General features: G+C 55.3%; 8 protein-coding genes across 8 annotated transcripts; 3 read left to right on the forward strand and 5 right to left on the reverse strand.

Annotated features, from left to right (window-relative positions):
* Positions 1 to 6358: 6358 nt before the first annotated feature.
* On the reverse strand, positions 6359 to 7398 carry BZA05DRAFT_448010 (uncharacterized protein; the record flags this gene model as incomplete). Its single annotated transcript, XM_051487213.1, has 3 exons — positions 6359 to 6747; positions 6812 to 7049; positions 7114 to 7398. 3 exons carry the CDS (start codon positions 7396 to 7398, stop codon positions 6359 to 6361), a joined length of 912 nt encoding a protein of 303 aa, XP_051336389.1.
* Positions 7399 to 8090: 692 nt separating this feature from the next.
* BZA05DRAFT_150123 (uncharacterized protein) lies at positions 8091 to 9114 on the reverse strand. The gene is made up of 3 exons (XM_051478999.1): positions 8858 to 9114; positions 8384 to 8783; positions 8091 to 8333 (listed from the first exon to the last, which is right to left on the reverse strand). The coding sequence occupies exons 1-3, from the start codon at positions 8978 to 8980 to the stop codon at positions 8233 to 8235; spliced, it is 624 nt and encodes a 207-aa protein (XP_051336390.1). The 5' UTR covers positions 8981 to 9114; the 3' UTR covers positions 8091 to 8232.
* Positions 9115 to 9153: 39 nt separating this feature from the next.
* On the reverse strand, positions 9154 to 10580 carry BZA05DRAFT_408490 (uncharacterized protein). The gene is made up of 3 exons (XM_051484714.1): positions 10326 to 10580; positions 9950 to 10264; positions 9154 to 9888 (listed from the first exon to the last, which is right to left on the reverse strand). The coding sequence occupies exons 1-3, from the start codon at positions 10446 to 10448 to the stop codon at positions 9568 to 9570; spliced, it is 759 nt and encodes a 252-aa protein (XP_051336391.1). The 5' UTR covers positions 10449 to 10580; the 3' UTR covers positions 9154 to 9567.
* A 341-nt stretch (positions 10581 to 10921) lies between these two features.
* BZA05DRAFT_408498 (uncharacterized protein) lies at positions 10922 to 11922 on the forward strand. The gene is made up of 3 exons (XM_051484715.1): positions 10922 to 11156; positions 11268 to 11337; positions 11438 to 11922. The coding sequence occupies exons 1-3, from the start codon at positions 11079 to 11081 to the stop codon at positions 11509 to 11511; spliced, it is 222 nt and encodes a 73-aa protein (XP_051336392.1). The 5' UTR covers positions 10922 to 11078; the 3' UTR covers positions 11512 to 11922.
* On the reverse strand, positions 11923 to 13200 carry BZA05DRAFT_408500 (uncharacterized protein). The gene is made up of 3 exons (XM_051484716.1): positions 12924 to 13200; positions 12764 to 12870; positions 11923 to 12706 (listed from the first exon to the last, which is right to left on the reverse strand). Exons 1-3 carry the CDS (start codon positions 13113 to 13115, stop codon positions 12007 to 12009), a joined length of 999 nt encoding a protein of 332 aa, XP_051336393.1. The 5' UTR covers positions 13116 to 13200; the 3' UTR covers positions 11923 to 12006.
* A 2238-nt stretch (positions 13201 to 15438) lies between these two features.
* BZA05DRAFT_342557 (uncharacterized protein) lies at positions 15439 to 16173 on the forward strand (the record flags this gene model as incomplete). Its single annotated transcript, XM_051481035.1, has 1 exon — positions 15439 to 16173. The coding sequence occupies one exon, from the start codon at positions 15439 to 15441 to the stop codon at positions 16171 to 16173; it is 735 nt and encodes a 244-aa protein (XP_051336394.1).
* A 232-nt stretch (positions 16174 to 16405) lies between these two features.
* BZA05DRAFT_342497 (uncharacterized protein) lies at positions 16406 to 17402 on the reverse strand (the record flags this gene model as incomplete). Its single annotated transcript, XM_051481031.1, has 3 exons — positions 16406 to 17089; positions 17140 to 17272; positions 17338 to 17402. 3 exons carry the CDS (start codon positions 17400 to 17402, stop codon positions 16406 to 16408), a joined length of 882 nt encoding a protein of 293 aa, XP_051336395.1.
* Positions 17403 to 17488: 86 nt separating this feature from the next.
* Positions 17489 to 18473, forward strand: BZA05DRAFT_408510 (uncharacterized protein). The gene is made up of 3 exons (XM_051484717.1): positions 17489 to 17659; positions 17748 to 17874; positions 17969 to 18473. The coding sequence occupies exons 1-3, from the start codon at positions 17605 to 17607 to the stop codon at positions 18264 to 18266; spliced, it is 480 nt and encodes a 159-aa protein (XP_051336396.1). The 5' UTR covers positions 17489 to 17604; the 3' UTR covers positions 18267 to 18473.
* Positions 18474 to 19115: the final 642 nt, after the last annotated feature.

Here is a 19115-nt window from a genome sequence, read left to right on the forward strand (position 1 = left end):
CCGGTATACACCCGGCTCTTCCGTGCCGAAAACCCAACCGTGACGATATCGGTATCATCGAAAGCTAGGTGGGTACTCTGGGTATGGTATGATACCGGTACTCTAGGTACTCTACTCCACCGTGCCAACTCTACTCCAGAACCAGCTCCAGATCCACCTCCAGCGCCGAAGCCGGTCAGTACCGTACACGGTATCGGTACTGGTACATATTGCGACATATCGATCGACAGATGGATCCTTCGAAGTTCTGGCTTCAGCCACCGAGTGTGGTGCCAGACCCCTAACTGGCCTGACGGGTTCCCCCCGTCGATCTTTCGTATGTACTCTACTATGTACCGTATGTACTGGTAGTATGTACCGCCAACGACCGTGCGGCATGCGACGTTCGGTGTACGGCGTGCGGTGTGCTTAAGGACTGGACTGCTGGACTTCTGGACTGCTGGCAGTGGTGCGGCGGTGTCAGCCTCTAGCCTCTAGGTGCTAGGTGGGAGTCGTGTCGTGTCGTGGTGATGCGCTTGTCCGTGGATCTACGGTCTACCTACCTTCTCGCTCGGGAGTCAGCCCGTGACGCTGCGAGGCTGTGAAACAACACAACACAACACCAGACCGTCGCGGCCTTTTTCCTGAGCAACCAGAAACATCCGGATTCCGCAGGCCCGTTTACTATACCTCCGTCTCTCTCTCATTCTGTCTCTTTCCGAAGCGAAGCGAAATTCATCATCATCGTCATAATCTACCACCCTCCCCCCGCCTCACGACTCAGTGCTCACGACCACATCCCGCCGCCTTGCCTTTCCATGCGTTGCGCTGTCATTGTCATCCTCGGATCCTCCCTTCTTTTGGGGGAAATTTGTCACGAACCTCACTCTCACACCCTCACACCCTACCTCCTCTACCTACCCTACTCTACCGTACTCCACTTCACAGCAGTGAGACAGAAAACGTGGCAAGCCTGCCCCAGTGCCCCAGTGCCCCCCTTCCCCCGTACCTAGATACAGCATGGGCAAGGGCAAGGGCGGAGCATGGGCATCGGCATGGAGCATGGAGCAAGGGTCTACTCTACGCGAATTCGATTCACTTCGGACACACTCCACGATTCAAGGGAGCGGTCGCGGTCATGGTCGCGTGGAGCGTTCCGCGTGGAGCCGGTGCGGGTGCGGATATATATCAGACTCGTGTTGCTGGCAGCCGTATGGAGTGCAGTGGAGTGGAGAGTGGTCGGCAAGGGAGTGGAGTGGGAGTGCAGTGGTCGGCAAGGGGAGTGGAGTGCCATAGACGCCGGCGCCGCGCGCGCACACGCACGTACTCTACGCACGCAAGCAAGCACTCATCCACTCTTCAGCGGCGACGGCGGCGGCGGCGAGGAGTTGCTATTGCTACCTATTGCAGATCCGGTGACGATGACGATGACGACATTTCGCCTTCTTTCGCCTTGTGTTTTTTTCTCTCCTCTTGCGTCTTTTTTTCTTCTTTTTTCCCCTCACTTCTCGCCCCTCGCCCCTCGTGGCCTCGCCACCTCCATCCCGGCTTTTCGTTCGGAAGGCCGTTGGCTGAACGGGGGGAGAAAATAAGGTATCCCCACAAATCGAATCGAATCGAATCGCCGTGGCGCTGGGTGATGGGTGAGCGCGACTGCGCGCGATTTCAGAAGAGCTACTAGAGTTAACCATGTAGGTGCTTGGATAGGTGCCTAACTTCTATGTGAGGTATCTATGGGATGTAATTGTATGGTACCTGAGTACCTACTAACCACACGGCGATAGATACTGCGTGATACCAGAATAGAAGAGGCAGAAGTCTAGAAGAGGCCCCCATCCTCCATAGGGCGTTCCTGGCGGCAGCGGGCGGGAGCGGCAATCGGATCGGGATGCCCACCCGTGCGTCCGTCTATCCGTCTAACTAGCGGGGGGGCGCACAGGTCCAGTCCCGTCCAGTCCCGGCCAGGCCAGAACTCGGCCGACAATGTCGAAATATCTACATAGCCTTCGATTTGCTAACGCAGCAGCAGCAGCAGCTTTTTCTTCTTTTTTCCTTGCTTTCTTTTTTTCGGGTTTCTTTTTTCGGGTTTCTTCTAGCAGGCGTGCACACATCAAAGCCTGGGTAGAGTACCAAGGTGCTTGAGCAGATCTTTTATGCTCCGCCCCCCGAGCCGTCATATAGCCTCGTAAGTAATCGCCGCTCGGCACAGGCGCGGCCGCGGGGTGGTCACTGGTGGTCTAGATTCCACATACATAGAAGCAGGCAAGCAAGCAAGCACGGCGATCAACACGCGTGCCGGCGATCACGGAGTGGGATGGAAGGTACATACATACACACAGCACTCTACATAGACAGGATAGGTAGGGTAGGAGCGGAAGGCACCCGTTATGCATGAGATGCTGGTGATGACGCTGGTGATGCTGCTGCTGGTGGCGATGGGATGTCGAATCTCGAATCTCGATACGCCACACACATCACACACGCACGGGTTTGCGAATCGTTTGGATCGTTTGGAGCCGGAATTGGAGCTGGAGGGAGGGACGCGGGGGGCTTTGGCCTGGCGTCAAAATCTAATCGGGCACATCGTCACATCGTCATATCGTCGCATCGAGGGCACACGCAGTGCTCACACACAGCTGTCAGGCGCATGCCAGACTCCAGTGCATAGTGCATAGTAGGCACGGCGTTTGATCTACGCCCCCCCCCCCCCCCCCCCCGCGAGTCGCGACAATCGGAGCGCTCGATTCCGCCCGACGTCGATGATCGGCAGCCGACGAGTTCCTACCGGGGACTGGATATACTCTACATACCCCACACTCGACGCCGACAACGAGGATGGGGTTGAGGTTGCCAACGACTTTGGCTGGCCTGCCTGCCTGTCTGCCGGGCTACTTATTCTGCCGCCGGCGGCGATGGTGCTGGCGGTGGTGGTCCTGGAAGGTTGCTACATACGTGGTGGACGGAGCATAGCGATACTCATTGTTTGGCTGTCGACCGCTACCTAGGCGACTGTAAATATGTCGGTCCCCGGTGCGAATGTTGCGTTGCGTTGAGGTGAACATTGAACAGGTGGCACTGGTGTGGGTGCGTGGTCGGCTCAGCCACAGCCACAGCACACTGCTGGAGAGAGCAGAGTGATCTGCAGCCTCTGGTTGGGTTGGGCTGGGCTGAGCTGCTTTGCTGCAAGGGCGGTGGGTCATCACCACCAGTCATCACCATCACCAGTGACCACCGCCGCAACCACCACCACCACCAGCATCACCAGTGACCACCACCACCACCACCACCACCACCACCACCACCACCGCAACCACAACCACAACCGCATCGGATCGCCCTGCCTCCGCGGAACGTCTTACCTCGCACTGGGCTCTCGGATGTTTGTCTGCCATATATGCTGTCTGATATGTATGCTGTCTGATATGCTGCATGCGAGTGTACTGTACATGGATTGGGCCGGAATGTGGCTTGCCCTACGCAAACATTATTTCGAATTTTGCATTTTGGCCCCAACATTTTCTTGCACTCTCGAGACTCCAGACAGACGCAGTGAAACATCCCAGTGTCGCGTCCCACAGCACTGGCACGCGCCCCCCTCCCTCCCCCACCCTCATCCTCATCCGAGTCTCCGAGTCTCCGAGTCTCCGACAGGACCGACCTTAAGTTAGGTTTTAACTAATCGCTGCATCGCTGCATCGCGGCATGCATGCATCGTTTATTTGCGTCCGTGCTCAATCCTCAATGCTCGTACACCTCCCTGTTACGGATCACCTACCTGTGTCACTGTGTAGAGTAGGTTTACGGTTTGTTTACGGTTTGTTTTGTTTTTGTTTCCCCCCGCCACCAGGACCCAGGTCGGAATCCGGATGGCTGCATGCGGACTCCGGAGAGAAGGTAAAAACTTTACTCTGCTCTACTCTGCACATTTCTGTGCCACGGGTCCACGATGATACGATGATGCGATTGAGGAAAAGCGAGAAAAAAAGAAAAACAAAAAACAAAAAACAAAAGACAAACAAAAGAAACAAAAAGCCAAAAAAAAAATAAGGCCCCGTTCCACGCACAATGCACATCCGCTCGTGAGCTGCGGCTGGTCTGTACCAGTACTAGTAGTTTTTCTTTTTCCCCGACGCCGACGCCGAATGATGACGCCGATGATGACAGCAGCAACAGAAGGCGGACGGCGGCGGCGGCGGGCGGCGAATACGGACCGCTTTCGGAAGTCCTCCGGAAGGAGTTACTACCGCTACCATGCTTCGCGGCTTCATCTCGCCTTCACCGGAGCCTGGACAACCCACCGGCGAACAACCCACCGGCGAACACCCACGGTCCACCACGGCCCACCAGCAGACGGTCCACCCCACCCCACCCCACCCCACCCCATCCCATCCCATCCCATCCCACCCCACCAGACCCCACTCAGTCCCACCTATATAGAGGGCGGTTTAAGGCTGCCGCTGCTCTCGAAGGTACCGGTACCAGGAACACCGCGTCATGGGCTCGGAACACTCGTCTGGGGAAGCCCTACTCTTCCCCCCTCCCCCCCCCCTCCACCAGGTACCCCCGTAGGCCGTACCCACTCCGTCGGTACGCAGTGCGCGGTACTACTATACGCGAGTGCTAGACCGTGAATAACCCAGTGGCCAGCCCCGGGCTTCGGGGTCCGGGGATCATGCTTGCCCAACCGCCTGCCGACTGGGCGAGGATGGAGGAGTGGGGAGGGGGCGAGGAGGGAGCGAGGATGAGCCGATAGACTGACTGAATGATTGACTGACTGACGGGTGCCGCATTGCCGGTTTCAGCCCCGTTTCGGAGTCGGGGAGATGGCCGGAGTGTATGTACTATAACAAGGCGGCTGGCCGGGGCAGCGGGATAATTGGCTCCGGGCGATGGGTGATGTCTCTAATCGAACTATATGTACCTAGGTAGAGTACCTAGGTAGAGTGGGTGGTTGGATTTCCGCATGTGAAATTTGAAGGAAGAAGCGAAATGATGGTTATCTGTCATGGTGGAGCACTCGGTCTGGCCTCTCTTGGTGGCGGTGGTGCTCCATCTATCCGCCAGGGTTCTAGATAGGCTGCATGCGAAATAAAACAGGAAGATCTCTCTCTCTATCCGCCAGGGTGGGCCGATTCTCGAGATTCTCGAGCCTCAAGACCTCTGACCGGTTATCACGAGCGTTTCCGCTGGGTCTCGGACCGTATCATATGCATGATCTCGGTCGGCCGGCTTTCGACCGGTCACTCATAACCAGCACCGCAAACCCTCCATTTGACCGAGTACGGCACCTCTGACGGGGTGGGAGCATTTATACGGTAGATCAGATGTGGTTGGGACATGGTCGTACATACTGTATAGTCAAGGGGGGGGGGGGGGGTAGAAAATACGCTTGTTTCCCACAGGACGCATATTGATATCGTATAAGGGCATAAAAAATACGTATTTAGACTGTACTGATACGATATCACTAGCATTTTCTTAAAGATACGTTAGCACTACAATTTGTTTTGCCCCCCTCCCCCCCTTGACTATACAGTAGGTACCGCGGGGTAAGCACTATGCTCCCCGGATTATGACGTGAAATACCCACCCAGGTAGTTTGGTGAGCGATTTTACTTGTCATATCACTCGCGCGGAGTTGGTGAATAGAGGTGGGTAATATTCGATGTCGGTTGAATGAGCGTTTAGAGGCAGCGGTGGATCCGTGTTTACTTAGATAGGGTGCGTGAATGGGTAGCCCAGGACAGAAACTTGCTGTTTTGAGGTGTCATTGACTGTCACGCGGTCTTGGAACTACTGAAAGAAATTGGATTGATGTTCTAGTATAACCATAACCGACACCGAATGGAGGGCGATGGAGCTTATGCCCTTCTCTCTAAATTCCCAAATCCACCCCTCAAATGTGGAATGAGATCCTCACGGCTGCCGGTAGCTTGGTACAAAGTGATCCTCGATGATTGACTAACAGGTAGCCCGGGACAGAAACTTGCTGCTTGGGGGAGAAGGAGCTGGGCGGGTCATGGACTGCCACCCGGTCTTGGAACTACCTTTTGAAAGAAATCGGGTTGATGTATAGGTGGCCATACCAAATAGAATTGAGGGTGAAGGAGCTTATGCTTCTCCAAATCTTAAGTCCACGCCTCCTCTAGAGAGCTGAATGAAAAATGTGGAACGAGAACGAGATCTTCACGGCTGCCAGTAGCTTAGTACAGAGTGATCCTCAATGATTGACTAACATAATTACAAGCAAACAAAACGCCCACTACCATTCGATTCCCAGTACAAGATTCCAGCTCACTATATAGGAGTAAAAACAACCATCCATCCACCCAATTACAACCATACATCGTCCTCGTCCTCCCCCTTGCCTTCACAAGCTCTACCCCCACGGCGCCGGCAAGCTCCCCGCATACCCGCCATAGGCGCCCACGCCGTCGCCCGCGGGAAACGCTCCAACACCACAGAAGCAAGCGCAGCTGCAGGCGCCGGCGTTCGGCTGATTATTCCATCCGGGGGCGATCATGGTGGCGGTAGGTTGGGCGATGAGGGCGACCGAGGTGGTGGACGCCGGTGGGGCATTGCCGTTGTCGACGGTCAGCGTTACTGGCACCGACGCTGGGGGCGGTGCAGTGGTCGCTGCGGCATCGGTGCCGTTTTGCGCGATCGCCTTGTCTTTGAACGCTACGAAACTCTTCTCGGCTGTCGGGTTGATCGCGAAGACCATGCCCTTGCCGCAGTGCGTGCCGGTGCGTTGTCGGCAGTACCACCCTGTTTTTTTTCCCGTCAGTCTCACACACTCCGGATCACTTTAGCAATGGGGTGGGTGGCTTACAGGTCGCATCCGTCGTGCCGACGGCATACTCGAACGTGGGCGCAGTTGCGGCATCGGACTCCGCATTTGGGATGAACCCGCTGTCGACTCCGCCCACCATCCGCACACACGGCGTGTCGAATGTGCTCTGCGTTACCGTGTGGTTCTTCATGAGCATGACGAACTTCACCACGTCGCCGACGGCGGCGGTGACTTCGGAAGGATCGTAGACCAGGCCTGCGGTGCCGCCGACTACAACCTGAGATCGGTGTTAGCGGGGTGAACAAATCCGGAAGGAGAGGGTTGAGGGTGGGGGGAAGTACGGTGTGTGTGGCCGCCGCTGCGACGGCGGCCTCGGCGGTTGTGGTGTGAACCATCGCCGCCGTGGTGGTCATAATGTTTTCCTCGGCGGACTCCATTGCCATGACGGTTGTCATGACGTGTGCGGCCGGAGCGGTGACGGTTACGACGGAGTGGACCATTGCTGGTGGGGTCACGACGGAGTGGACCATTACCGGCGGGGCCACGACTGACTCCGCCATCATCGGGTGCTCTGCCCATACTCCGGCGGCAGCGGAGAGGAGGAACGATATGGTTGTGAACTTCATTTTCTTTCTTTTCTCGTGGATGTGTATTAAAATGGGCACCGTTCAACGATGGAATTACGTCAAAGGACAGAGTAATAAGAAGAAAACAAGAAAATCGAAGTCGCTGACTCGATGTGAAAGAAGTGGAGTGAGGAATGCTGTGACTGAAGATGGAGAAAAAGGAAGCGAAGCAGGTGTTTATATTCCCCGTCCCAGGTGTACCGCAACACGTTCGGTTCCAGAACATGATCGCTGAGACATCTCTATCGCGGGGTTACTCGCTGGAAACAGCAAGTGGTGGTGGAATTATTCCGGGCCAGAGCGAAAGTCGTGTGCTTCGCTTGTATCAGGTTGCGTTTCTGGTGTTGTATCAGATCTTCGCGTTGGCGTTTGAGCCTGTAGCCAGTGGTGTAACGCGCCTAACGAGAGATATCTCGCCCATCGTTTATATCCTTTCCACCGCACCCACCCCCCGCAGACAACCCGCCAAACAACCGATGTCATCAGGAAGCGCACGCTGAAGAAGAGGAAGAAGACTGTGTTGTTTCGGGTACGCTACTTACCTCCCGAGCGGACAGTTTGATCTTCCCAGTACATTTCCATCCGTCAGCCACCATCGATGTCCATTTGTATTTCTAAACGGCATAAGCGCTCGCTCTCTACCGTCTTCAAATCAATTGCACAGCCCCCCCGGGAGAAGACGCGGAAACACGGACAGCCTCACCGTGATGGATGTTTCATTTGGCCTTCCAGTTCCATTATTGTTTTCTCAACCTCGACCTACCGAACTGGATACAAACCTCCCCTCGGAGTATCACGTCCCAGTAACCGCCTCTGCCTCCGCCTACCCTACCACTACTGCTGCGGTTGCTGGCCTTGCTGTCGGCCCTCGTGGAGCCCAGCATAATACCCAGCCCAATACCACGACATCATGAGGTTACGCATCACTTCGTCGTCTAGAACAGTTAGGACTTTATCTTACTCGTAGCACGGATGATGGACTCACTGCCGCCGATGGCGTAACCCGCGGCCGCGCCGGCGGGGTGCTGTACGGAGAACGGAAAAGGCGCTGCGGCTGAAGGAGGGGTCAAGGCTGCGGGCTCTTGTCCGGCCGGCGCAGCTTCGGTCTCCACTGCTACCGCTTCCGCCTTCACCGTCTCCGTCTCCGTCTCAGGTTCTTTGACAGCAGGCGGCGGCGATTCCTCAATAGTAATCTCCATCTGCGTCGGATCCTGATCCTCCGTCCTCGGCATCACCGGGCCAATAATTTTCGCCTCTCCACTACTACTGCTCGCAATCACAGCACCAGCAACAGCATCAGGAACAACAGGAACAGCGGCTCCCTTCTCCATGGTTTCGACGAGAATCTTCGGATCCTCTCCGGTCGCCGCGATACTGTGGTACTTCTGTGCCCAATTTATCAGCCACCGTTTCTCACAGAAGCTCCTCCAAGCTCGCCTTCCCCAGGAACATAGCTCACCTTGTACTCCCCCATAGCCTCATCCCACGCTTCCACTAGCATCGAGTCGTCCCATATCTCGGCTTGCGTGAGCTCGAGGACTATTTCGTCGGGGTTCTGGATTTTATTAGCGGCGGTTGACATTGTGGAGGTGAGGTTGATAGAGTTGGATTTCGTGGAGCTGGGAGACGCGACGTGACGTGACGTGATGGCGGACGCGTTGGGCTGGCGCGGTGTGGTGGATCGGCGAATAATTGAGTGCCAAGATAATTACGGTTTAAAACGCGAGAACTTTTTTCTTCTCACTTTCCCCCCCCACTTCATCACAACCACTACAACGTCAATTTCAACGACAACGCTCACCACATTAACAGTTCTCAGCGTATATAGAAACTCAATGCAACTCGATTATTCACCCCATCTCTGTCCTGCGATACCCCCAAGCCACAAACATCGGCACAACAAAGGAAATACTGGCACTTTCGAAGCTTTGTCGTACCTCTCCATGGTCGATGAAGTCAAAAAGTTTGTCATCTCTCGAAGATGCACATGTCAAGCCTATAAGAACACGTGAACTCTCAGTATCTGGCACCAAATTTACTGTGGTTGTTGCCTCGAGAGAGAGATACATCTCATCAAGTGAATTGTGAATTATGAATTGGGCTGATCCGTCCGGTATGCTACATATGACCCGCATCATAAACAGAACGCTGCCATGGCCATTTCAAACTTCAAAGCCCAAGATCCTGCCGATACCCTTTCGCCAACACGCTCGCATCCCTCGCCTCATCCTCATCCTCCCCCTGCGGAAATCTTCCGATGCCATAAGCACTAGAGCCGCTGCTCTGTCTTCTGATGTAATACGCTCTCTCCGGTATCTCCGGCATTTCCTCATGTCCCGCGTTGTCCCCACCGTCAGTCGGATATGGACTCGTGCTCTCCACCCCGACCACGGCAGCACCGCTCTCCTCGTGGCCCCGAACCCTCCGCCGCGCGCGGAAGCTGGTGATAGACCTGACCTCTCGCGTTGTAGGCGTGCGGAAGAGGATACCCTAAACATACACACACTGCATCAGCAATTAGGTACTCCATAAGCCCGGGGAGCAGACGTACGGCAATGATTCCTCCCGCGCCGGCGATCACAACCGTAATACCGGCAGCTAGGAGCACGGTATCAACCGTTGACATCCCCTGCTGCTGTCTCTTCGCTCCCTTTTTCTGCGCGGCCGCTGGGGTCCTGTAGGGTATTGACAATAACACTGCTCCGATAGCTACCTCCAACGCTCCCAGCCATACCAATCCCGCATCGCGCGCGAACAGCGGCCAGGAGTACTCGAAGTAATTGGGGAATAGCGAGATTTCGGAGAAGAAGAGGAACAGGAGGAGGGGGGTCGGGAAGAGGAGGAGGATGAAGGTGGAGAAATGGAACTAATGGGTGTAACCACGGTTAGCTAGGAAAAGGACGACAGTAGGAGGGGGGAGGGGATACTTTTCCGGTTGTGATGCTCAAGACTATGCTAGCAACACTTGTGGTGAGCGAAAGAAGGAGGGCGATAATGCTGAGGAGTCGCAGAGCATTCAGGATGTAGAAGGCGCGTGAGTTCGAAACCATGATGATGATAAGTTGGTACTGTGTCGTCGGTGTTACAGTGTACGGTGATGAAATGGGAAGAGCATATGTTTACAGTCCGACTGGTTTCCGGTAGTTGTCAGTTGTCGCCTTCTTGTAGTCATTGGTGGGTGGGTACGCCGTCATGTTGAATTCACCTCACCGGGCAGCGACTTCAATCTCAATGACTGCTTCCTTCTGTTACATCAAATTGCGCTCGACCCTATCCTACCACGGCGAGCCCCGCGCACCTGTTCCATCCTTTCCTAGTTTCTATCCCCAATTCACAGGAGCCCTGAGCCTTTTGGGGAGTGCCTATCGCAATGGCCGCTGCAAATCCCACCTCGTCGACAAGACTCGCCGAGTGAGCTCGTATGCACCTTGCCTTGGCGCACGAATCCAGATTCAGCCACTCTGGCCAAACGCCGAGCCACACCCTGGCTCCAGCCAGCGCTCAAATATCACTCTCTCCACCACCACCACCACCACCACCACCACCACCACCTTCTACCACGCACACCATCTTTTACCTCCATCCACATATCCACGTTCCCCACCCACCACCACCCCGACCAAGCACAGTCCCCACAGTCGTTCTCCCACCGTACCCGTTACCGTCCACCGACCGACAGAATGACCCGTGGCAACCAACGCGAGCGCGACCGCGCAAAGGCCCAGAAAGCGGCGCAGGGCCAGAAGAAATCTACAGGCGTACGGTCCCTCCACTCCCCTTCCCACCGCCCACCGCCCACCCCCCTCCTCCTCCCCTCGGCCATCAGGAAAGGGAAGGACAACAGAGACTGACGAGGAATGCGAATGTAGAAATCGGGTTCGGAAATGCTCCGCGACAAGGACAAGGTGGCCCAGATTATGCGGGAGAAACAACAAAAAGGTATTTCACCCACCACCACCGCCACCACTTATTTGAGGAGGATGGGAGAACGAGTGCGATGCTCGGCGAAGGCAGAGAACTGGAAACTGACTGTGACCAGCTGAGGAGAAGAGAAAAGCGGATGCCGCAGCGGGCGGTGGGGGCGGCGGCGGTGATGGCGAGACTCCGAAGTAACCTTACCACCTACAATGTCCGCCGCCGACCGATACATGCTACAGTACGAACGAACGAACGATATGCGGTTTACAACGAGTTATGGATCATACGGGTTTTTCGGTTTCGGTTTTTGCGGCTTTGCGATACCCTCGGGGGGGGGGAAGTCTTTTGCCAAAATACACTTTTGCTTGATCAAGTACTTTGTTTGACTTGGGACTTTTTTTTTGATTGGCGGTTGGTTTTCTCTGGCGTAGAATGCGGTGCGAATACATTTCTCTACTGCCGAGTTAACAGGCGTTGGATGATGGGTCAATTTTACAAGATGCCGGCTGTTGGTATTCTCTTTTGGGCCATTTTTGTTTTTTTTCCTCCTTCGCTTCTCGAGATGAGATGAGCAGAACAGATGAAATACTGTCCAATTTCACAAACAATCGTCGTGAATTGCTTTACTGGTTTGCGAGGAAAGACAAGCAGAGAACGACAGCTTACTAGTCCAAGTGAAAGAACGACTGCTCAAATAATCCCGAACAGCCTCATGATTGGTTCACCAAAGACCCACCATGCCGCTGTTCCGGCCGCAAACACTTTCATCGCCGTTTTCTTCTCCTCGCTGAGTTGCGGGCCCATATCATCCTCCCTCGGCGCAATCGTGCTTTCGCTCTCCGGCCCCTTCTCGCTCTCCACTCCGATCAGAACCTCATCCAGCACCCCCCCATCCCCGAACCCTCCCTGCATGCCCTCCACTGTATGACTGAGCGAGGATGTAGCAGCAATGCCACTCACATCCGCGTCCACCGTACTGACAGCCGGCCGATGTGGCGGCTGGACCTCCGGAACGAACTCCTTTCTGTGGTACTTTGAAAACTCGTTGTCAGGCAGAAACGGAACCCTGATCGCTGGTCTGCTGGCATCTTCAGAAGGCGCAAACTCCCAGGGCTTGGGAATTATGAGCGGTGTGAAGTCGGCGGTGGTGGCGTAGCCGCGTGTGGTGGGAGTGGTGGGAGTGGTTGGGACGCGCTGGAGACGGAACGCAGACGCTCTAGGCGCAAATGCGCTGCGCACCGGCGTGGTGGGCGCGGTGGGCGGTGGAGTTATGGGCGGGTAGGAGAGGTGGGCGCGGTAGAAGGCTGTCTGCATTATCTTTGTCGGCTCTACGGCCTCGGTGGTCTCGAGAAGCGCATTTTTCTCGAGCATTTCTCCAGCTATTCGCACACTGTCCGTAGAGTCAGCATCTTCTAGCTGTGAGTGACGTGCGTGGTGGAGCGAATACCGCTTCAGGGCTTTCATGCTGATCTTGTTCTTCATTATGCGTGGGGAGATACAGATGGTGGGTGACTTTTTGTTGATTCTGTCGTCGTGTTCGAGGCGGAGGATACACTGTTTGGACCCATCAGCCGCGTCTCTGCACCCTCGGGATGGCAATTGCGTACCACTAATTTCGTCCCTTTCGTCTGCAGCGCGCGATGATGCAGTTCCCTACGCAGTTCCTGTAGCGGAATGGAGGAGTAGTCAATGGCGGAGACGCGGGGCTGCTCGTGGACTGATGCTGGTGGTGGTGGGTAGGGCGAGGCGATGTGAAGGCCCCGCACTGTAATGAGGCGGCGAAGCGTAGAAGTAGGCATTGTACGGGGTGTGTGCGAAGTGCGGGGTAGGGGGTGTGGTGTGTGATGTCGAGCTGATGCGTGTGGTGATGATCTTATCGAGACGTGAGGAAGTGTGGGAACACGACAGATGCTGAGCTTGAGAGACACAAAAACGTGGACGGACCAATGTGCTACTTACTAAGCTATTATTGTGCAGAATAAGAAACGAATAGGTACAAAATACAGGCAACGAGATGGGTTACGAGTCTGATCTCAGCTGGGTCACACCTTCGCCGCCTTCCTTCCAAACCAAGGTCGTTTGCTACATTCATAATGCGCAGCTATGCTAGAGCACTTGATAGGTGCTTATTTGGAATAGTACCTAGAGTAGGCTAGTGTGTTCTGGAAGTTCCATCCCGATTCCCCACAACAACAACGACAATAACGACAACCACTCAACCTTTTCATACAATTCCACGATCTCAGCTCTCGGCAGCATGCTCTTTTATTCCCAACGACCCCCGTTTCCTAAGTAACGCTTGTGTCGTGTACTTACACACGACTCTAGCGCCCGCGCTGATCCATAAGCTCTCGCTCACTCGGACTTTATCCCATCACCAATAAACATCGGTGGTGGCTTGTGAATGAAAGACCCCACGGGATATCCCACTGAAAAAGACAATCCGAAATCATCCTCCATAGGAATTCGCCGTTTGCCACCATCACTTTTCTGGTAGTAGATGAGCTCGAGGATCTAACGAGTTTTAAAATAGGCTTCTCGAAGGGGGGAAAGCAGACTACCTTTCTACGGGCGTCTACTGCACTTGATGGAATAGAGGACGGTCTAAACATCCTGGGGATCTCGAGAACCGTAATCCAACGCCTTACAATCCCATGAACCATCCCAACATAGGAGAATAACTGTCGAAAACGTTGGCGGTGCAGAATCGATTTTTCAATGGGTGGACACCATTTGCTAAATTCAAATTTGAATTGTCCTGGAGGCAGAGATTATTCGTTACGCTCGTGAAGAACCTTTACGAAGGTCTGATTTGTTATTTGATGGGATGGCTCACACTTTGTGCTCGGTGGACCGATGACCTCATCCTCCCGTTGTCGAATGGATTTTACATGAATGTACTGGAGCCGTAACGGCACCCACCAGGCTCTCCTACGAAACTCATCGACTCGAGCATGTCCTCCCTAGAAAATGCCTGTATCGCTACCGTCATCATCGGGCTCCAATGGCTCTTGACTTCAATTAAAGCATGGCTCATGCTTACACTTGGGAACTGGAGCGAGTGGGAGCGCCGCTTTACCCAAAATACCACTGTGAATCGATGTTTAGATGCGGTTACGAGCCCATTCGGAACGTGATCGAGCTAGCGTGCGGACCAACGCTGCAGCTCAACAATTTTCTGGCATTGGTGATGGATTAACCTTCGCAGGCCAGTCACGGTCGCTATCCTCCGTACGATCACCTACAAACCCCCGACAGGCCCACACACATATAAGCTTCAATGTGTGCAAACATCGACCAAGATTTAGCTCCTAGACCTATTGATCTAGACCGTCTGCTGAATGGCCTGGGGTTCTCGCCAACTTCATCAATTAGTAGTCCCCCAGCGTCCGTGGTCCGGTCTTCGTCTCAGACTATGGCGGTGTCATCACCCTTTCTATTCCCCTGTCTGCAGTCCCGATAATGGACTCGATGAAAAAGTCGTTGCATCCCGAGAGCAAAACAAACGGATAGCCCCGAAGCGAGTGACATTCAATGATCACCTGACAGGCTTAAGCTAACCCCCTCGCCAAACTTAGAGCTAATCTTCTACCTTATAAAAACAGGGGTACGTCACGGCACAGGCTGCATCCCTTGCTTCTCGCTTCCCTCCCCCTTCCTCCCCTCCCCCAGCTACCCAGTACTTACACACCACCCAGTGTCCACAGCGCCAACATGCCACAAGAACGGAAACGCAAAGCGGAGGACATAATCGAAATCCCGTCGGACAGCGAGGACAGCGACGCATCGGTGCAGATCCTCGGTGTCCGCCGGACGGGCCAGCCGTCGTTCGATAGCCGAGCACGTCCCCACTCCAGCTCTTCCACGACTGGAGCCGATCGCGGTCCACCTCCGCCGATTCCTACATGGTCGAGACCCAATGGTACCCCCACGGCACCCGTGGTTCCGCCTCGAGTCAATGCCATACCCGCAGCACGGCGTCAGAATGGCGAGCACCACCGACCCCCAAGAGCACATCCATCCACCCCCCCGCGTCCCGCACATTCACCACACTCCCAGCAACCCTCAGGCCGGTGCCCTTTGCCCTCACGAGGACTTTTCGCGGGCCCCCCACCACCACCAATGCCACTACTTCCCGCCGCCCCGCTCGAACAGCGCCGTGCGCGCTTCATAACCCATCCCCCAGCCTACACCGTCGAACGCCTTTCCCGCGCCATGACGCAGCAAATGTACATCCTCCATCGCAGCGGGGTCACCGCACTCCGCGAGACCTTCACCGTTGCGGGGTCCACAGGAAACGTCTACACCGTCGTCATCGGCGCTGTCCCCAGCTGCGACTGTCCGGATGCAGTAGGTACGTGCAAGCACGTTCTCTACGTCATGATGCGGGTGTTAGGTGCGCGGCAGCAATTGTCGTATCAAGTGGCGTTGTTGGAGTCCGAGTTGAGGGAGATTTTTGAGGGTGCGCCGAGGGCGGCCGCCGTTGTCACGAGATTACCGGGTCAGCGCAGAGAAGAAAGGCCAAATGTGGCAAGGAAACCACTGGATGGGGAGTGTCCCATTTGTTTTTGCGACTTTGAGGACGAGGAGGAGGAGGGCGTCGTGTGGTGTAAAACCCAATGCGGGACGAACGTACACTCCGAGTGCTGGCAGAAGTGGAAGAATAGTGGGCCGGGCCCGGCCAAGTGTGTCATGTGTCGCCAGGTTTGGGAGGAGGACGGGGGTGTTAGAGGGATCGAGGGGGCCGAGGAGAACGAGATGGCGTATCTTAATGTAGCCCGACAGCTTTGGATCAGTGAGGATAGGGATGTTGGGATTTACAGGAGGAACAGGCGGAGAAGGTGGAATGATTACTGATGCCCGGTGGAGGCGAGCCCGTCGGATAGTGTTCTAGCTGAACTCCCGGCACGGTGAATGCCTGAACTTTCTTACGCGTTTCTCTGGCGGGACAACTGTTCATAGACACCCCCACAAAACAAGCATAGGTGGAAACGTTAATGATACTCATTATAGGTTCGGCTAATCTGTGGTGCGATCGAGGATACGATGAGCAACGGATAAGAAAAGAAAAACTCCTTCCTCCAGCCATTCATACTGGCGGTAAGAAGAGCTTCCCCGTTCTCAAGAACCCTTTATCGCCACACGAAGTCTTCCACTCAATACTGAGCTGACCAATATCATCCCCCTCCTTCTCCTTCTCCTCCCCCTCTCCCCCGCCAGGCTCGAGCAAGAACGCAACTTGCACAACGTCCCTACTCCTCAGCACCGGCACGCCTCCCTTCTTCCCATCCCAATTCAAAGACGTGGCCTTCCACCTCGTCTTCATACTCACATTACTCAGTGTGACCGGACCCTCACTAAGATTCTCCAGCTGGGCCTCCAGCACTGCGTTCCCGTCGCCCAGCGGTCCCGCCTTGGTGCGCACCATTATGCACTGTTGCGCCACAAACTGATACAGCTTCTTGAACGTCCTCACCCTGGTCTCGCCATCCTGCATAGCCTCGGTATAGCTCACGGTAACCGCAAGGGTATGTCCGCCCTCCTCCTTCAAGTCGTAGGAAACAATCTTCTGCAGCGACCCGCCCGGCTGTAGTTCAGCTCCCGCGGCGGCCTCTTCCTCGTCGGTCGAGAGCCGGATCGTCTGCGATGGCGTCTGCATCTGCGCGCTGATCTTGCCACCTGTCACCGAAACGCGCGATTCGTTGTTCGCCGAGAGGATGCAGCTAAAGGTCTCGCCGATGTAGACGCTGCCGAAGGAGGGCGGGAGCGTGAGCTGTGCGGGTCAGCGGGGTGGGGGACGGCGGCGGGTCGGCGGGAGCGTACCAGCGGGGTGAAGATGAACGTGTCATTGATATCGTGGCTGTGGTAGGCGTGCGAGTAGCGGGATGCTTCGAGGAGTGCAGGGTTTGGAGAGGAGGGGAGCGCCTGCTGTTCGCTGAGGGAGGGGCGGGATAGTCTGGTTCGCACGTCAGCGGGTGAGGCGGAAAAAGTGGGTGCGCGAGAGGATGCGGGGAGAGCAACCGGAGGACTTTGAGAGAGATTAGGTGCGGCTCCTTCACTTCGGAGAGGGCGCGTTCTCGTGGCATGCTGGGCGGTGGTGGTCGGATGTGGTTGGTGCGTGGGAGCTTCCCCAGGGTTGCAGCTCCCGCGTGTGCTAACTATACTACGAGAAGTCCGTAGTTGATCACCCCTAACCCTGGCCTTCACCCTGCCCCACCAAAGCAGGCAGAGCACGCGAAGTATCTTCAATTCGAGAATCACCACCGCTGCAGCTGCAACACGCCCAACATGATATCTCTACAGCGAATATCGACGCTCAATCTGGTCCTCGACACACCAAGAGGTTCGTCCTCTCCATCACCATGCGACATACCATAGTTACCGAACAACCACTCCACATCCGCCAATACTGACATCCTCGATTCCCACAGGCCGCGGAGTATTCGCCAGCGCGCCCATCGCAGCGGGCACGATAATTGACACGGCGCCGGTCCTGCTGCTAGGCGAGGCCGAGTTCGCCTCGCACATCACGCACACCTCACTCCTAAACTACAGCTAGTACCGCACCTTCCGCCTCACCTCCCCCCTCCCCCCTCTCCCCTCTATGTACACACACCGCATTAACGCTCCCGCCCCTCTCCTCGCCCACCAGTAACTGGCCGACCGCCGACCCCACCACGCCCGGGAAAACAGTGCTTCGACAGGCAATCGTCCTGGGCCTCGGGAGCATGTTCAACCACTCGTACCGCGCGCAGAATGTTGGCTGGAAGAGGGATCTCGAAAGGCAGGTCGTCGTTTACACCGCCCTGAGGGATATCGACTTGGGCATGGAGCTGCTTATCTCGTATGGTCCTCATCTGACTTTTGTCGATGTTGAGGAGATGGAGGTGAACGGCGAGGCAGAGGAGTCGGCGCTGGATGTGCTCGGACGGATCGAGGTGGATCTGTAGGCGGTGATGTGCCAGTCTCGGTTGTATGCTCAAATAGTTACCGTAGACGGTAGGCACGTGTATGATATTTGTGTATGTAGGACTGCATCGATAGCCTGTGGAGTAACCACTATATAGTACCAGTATGATAGCACGTAGGCGGTGCACCGGTAACTCGAGTCTCGAGTACTTACATCCATAGCTGCAAGGGCCCGTCCCGTGTCTACAGTCTGGCCGTGACATACGACACGACACGTGTGACGTGTGGGTTATGTGGTACTTACACAGTTACATGTAGAGTACGGGAGCGCGCTGTATCGCTCCCCGCTCCTCCCCCACATTTCCCACAGTGTTGCGGTTATTATTAGTACCGGTACATATTGTGTAGTACCCAAGCAGTTACTCAGGTACGCGAGTATATATCATAGCAGTATCGTGGATGGACACGAGTGCTCGATCGATGATTCGATGGACGCGTACACCACCGCAACATGGGGCGGTGGGGGAGGCGAAAGTCGGCAATAGTTACTACCTCCTAATGCCATGATCTGATCTGATCTGATCTGCTCTGATCTCATCTGATGTGATGGGACGACGTTGGGCGCGGTCCTTCTTCTTCTTCTTGTTTCCTCGCCGGCGGAGAGGAAATTGCGCTATACTACTATGGTGGACAGAAGGTATGCCTATATGTGGTAAACCTATAGCATATCTCCGGACGAGGCGAAGTTGACGAGAAGTTGACGCGCTGTGCCTGTGGGATCATCAATGATCATTGATCATTGGTTCGTCCGTGCGAATTGCGAATTGGGGGATTGATGATGGGCTGTGCAAGATATGTACAGGAACTTTACATTCCTGACGCAGGAGGGG

This window comes from Tricharina praecox (assembly GCF_024521635.1).
Source record: "Tricharina praecox strain CBS 144465 chromosome Unknown BZA05scaffold_27, whole genome shotgun sequence".
NCBI lineage: Eukaryota > Fungi > Ascomycota > Pezizomycetes > Pezizales > Pyronemataceae > Tricharina > Tricharina praecox.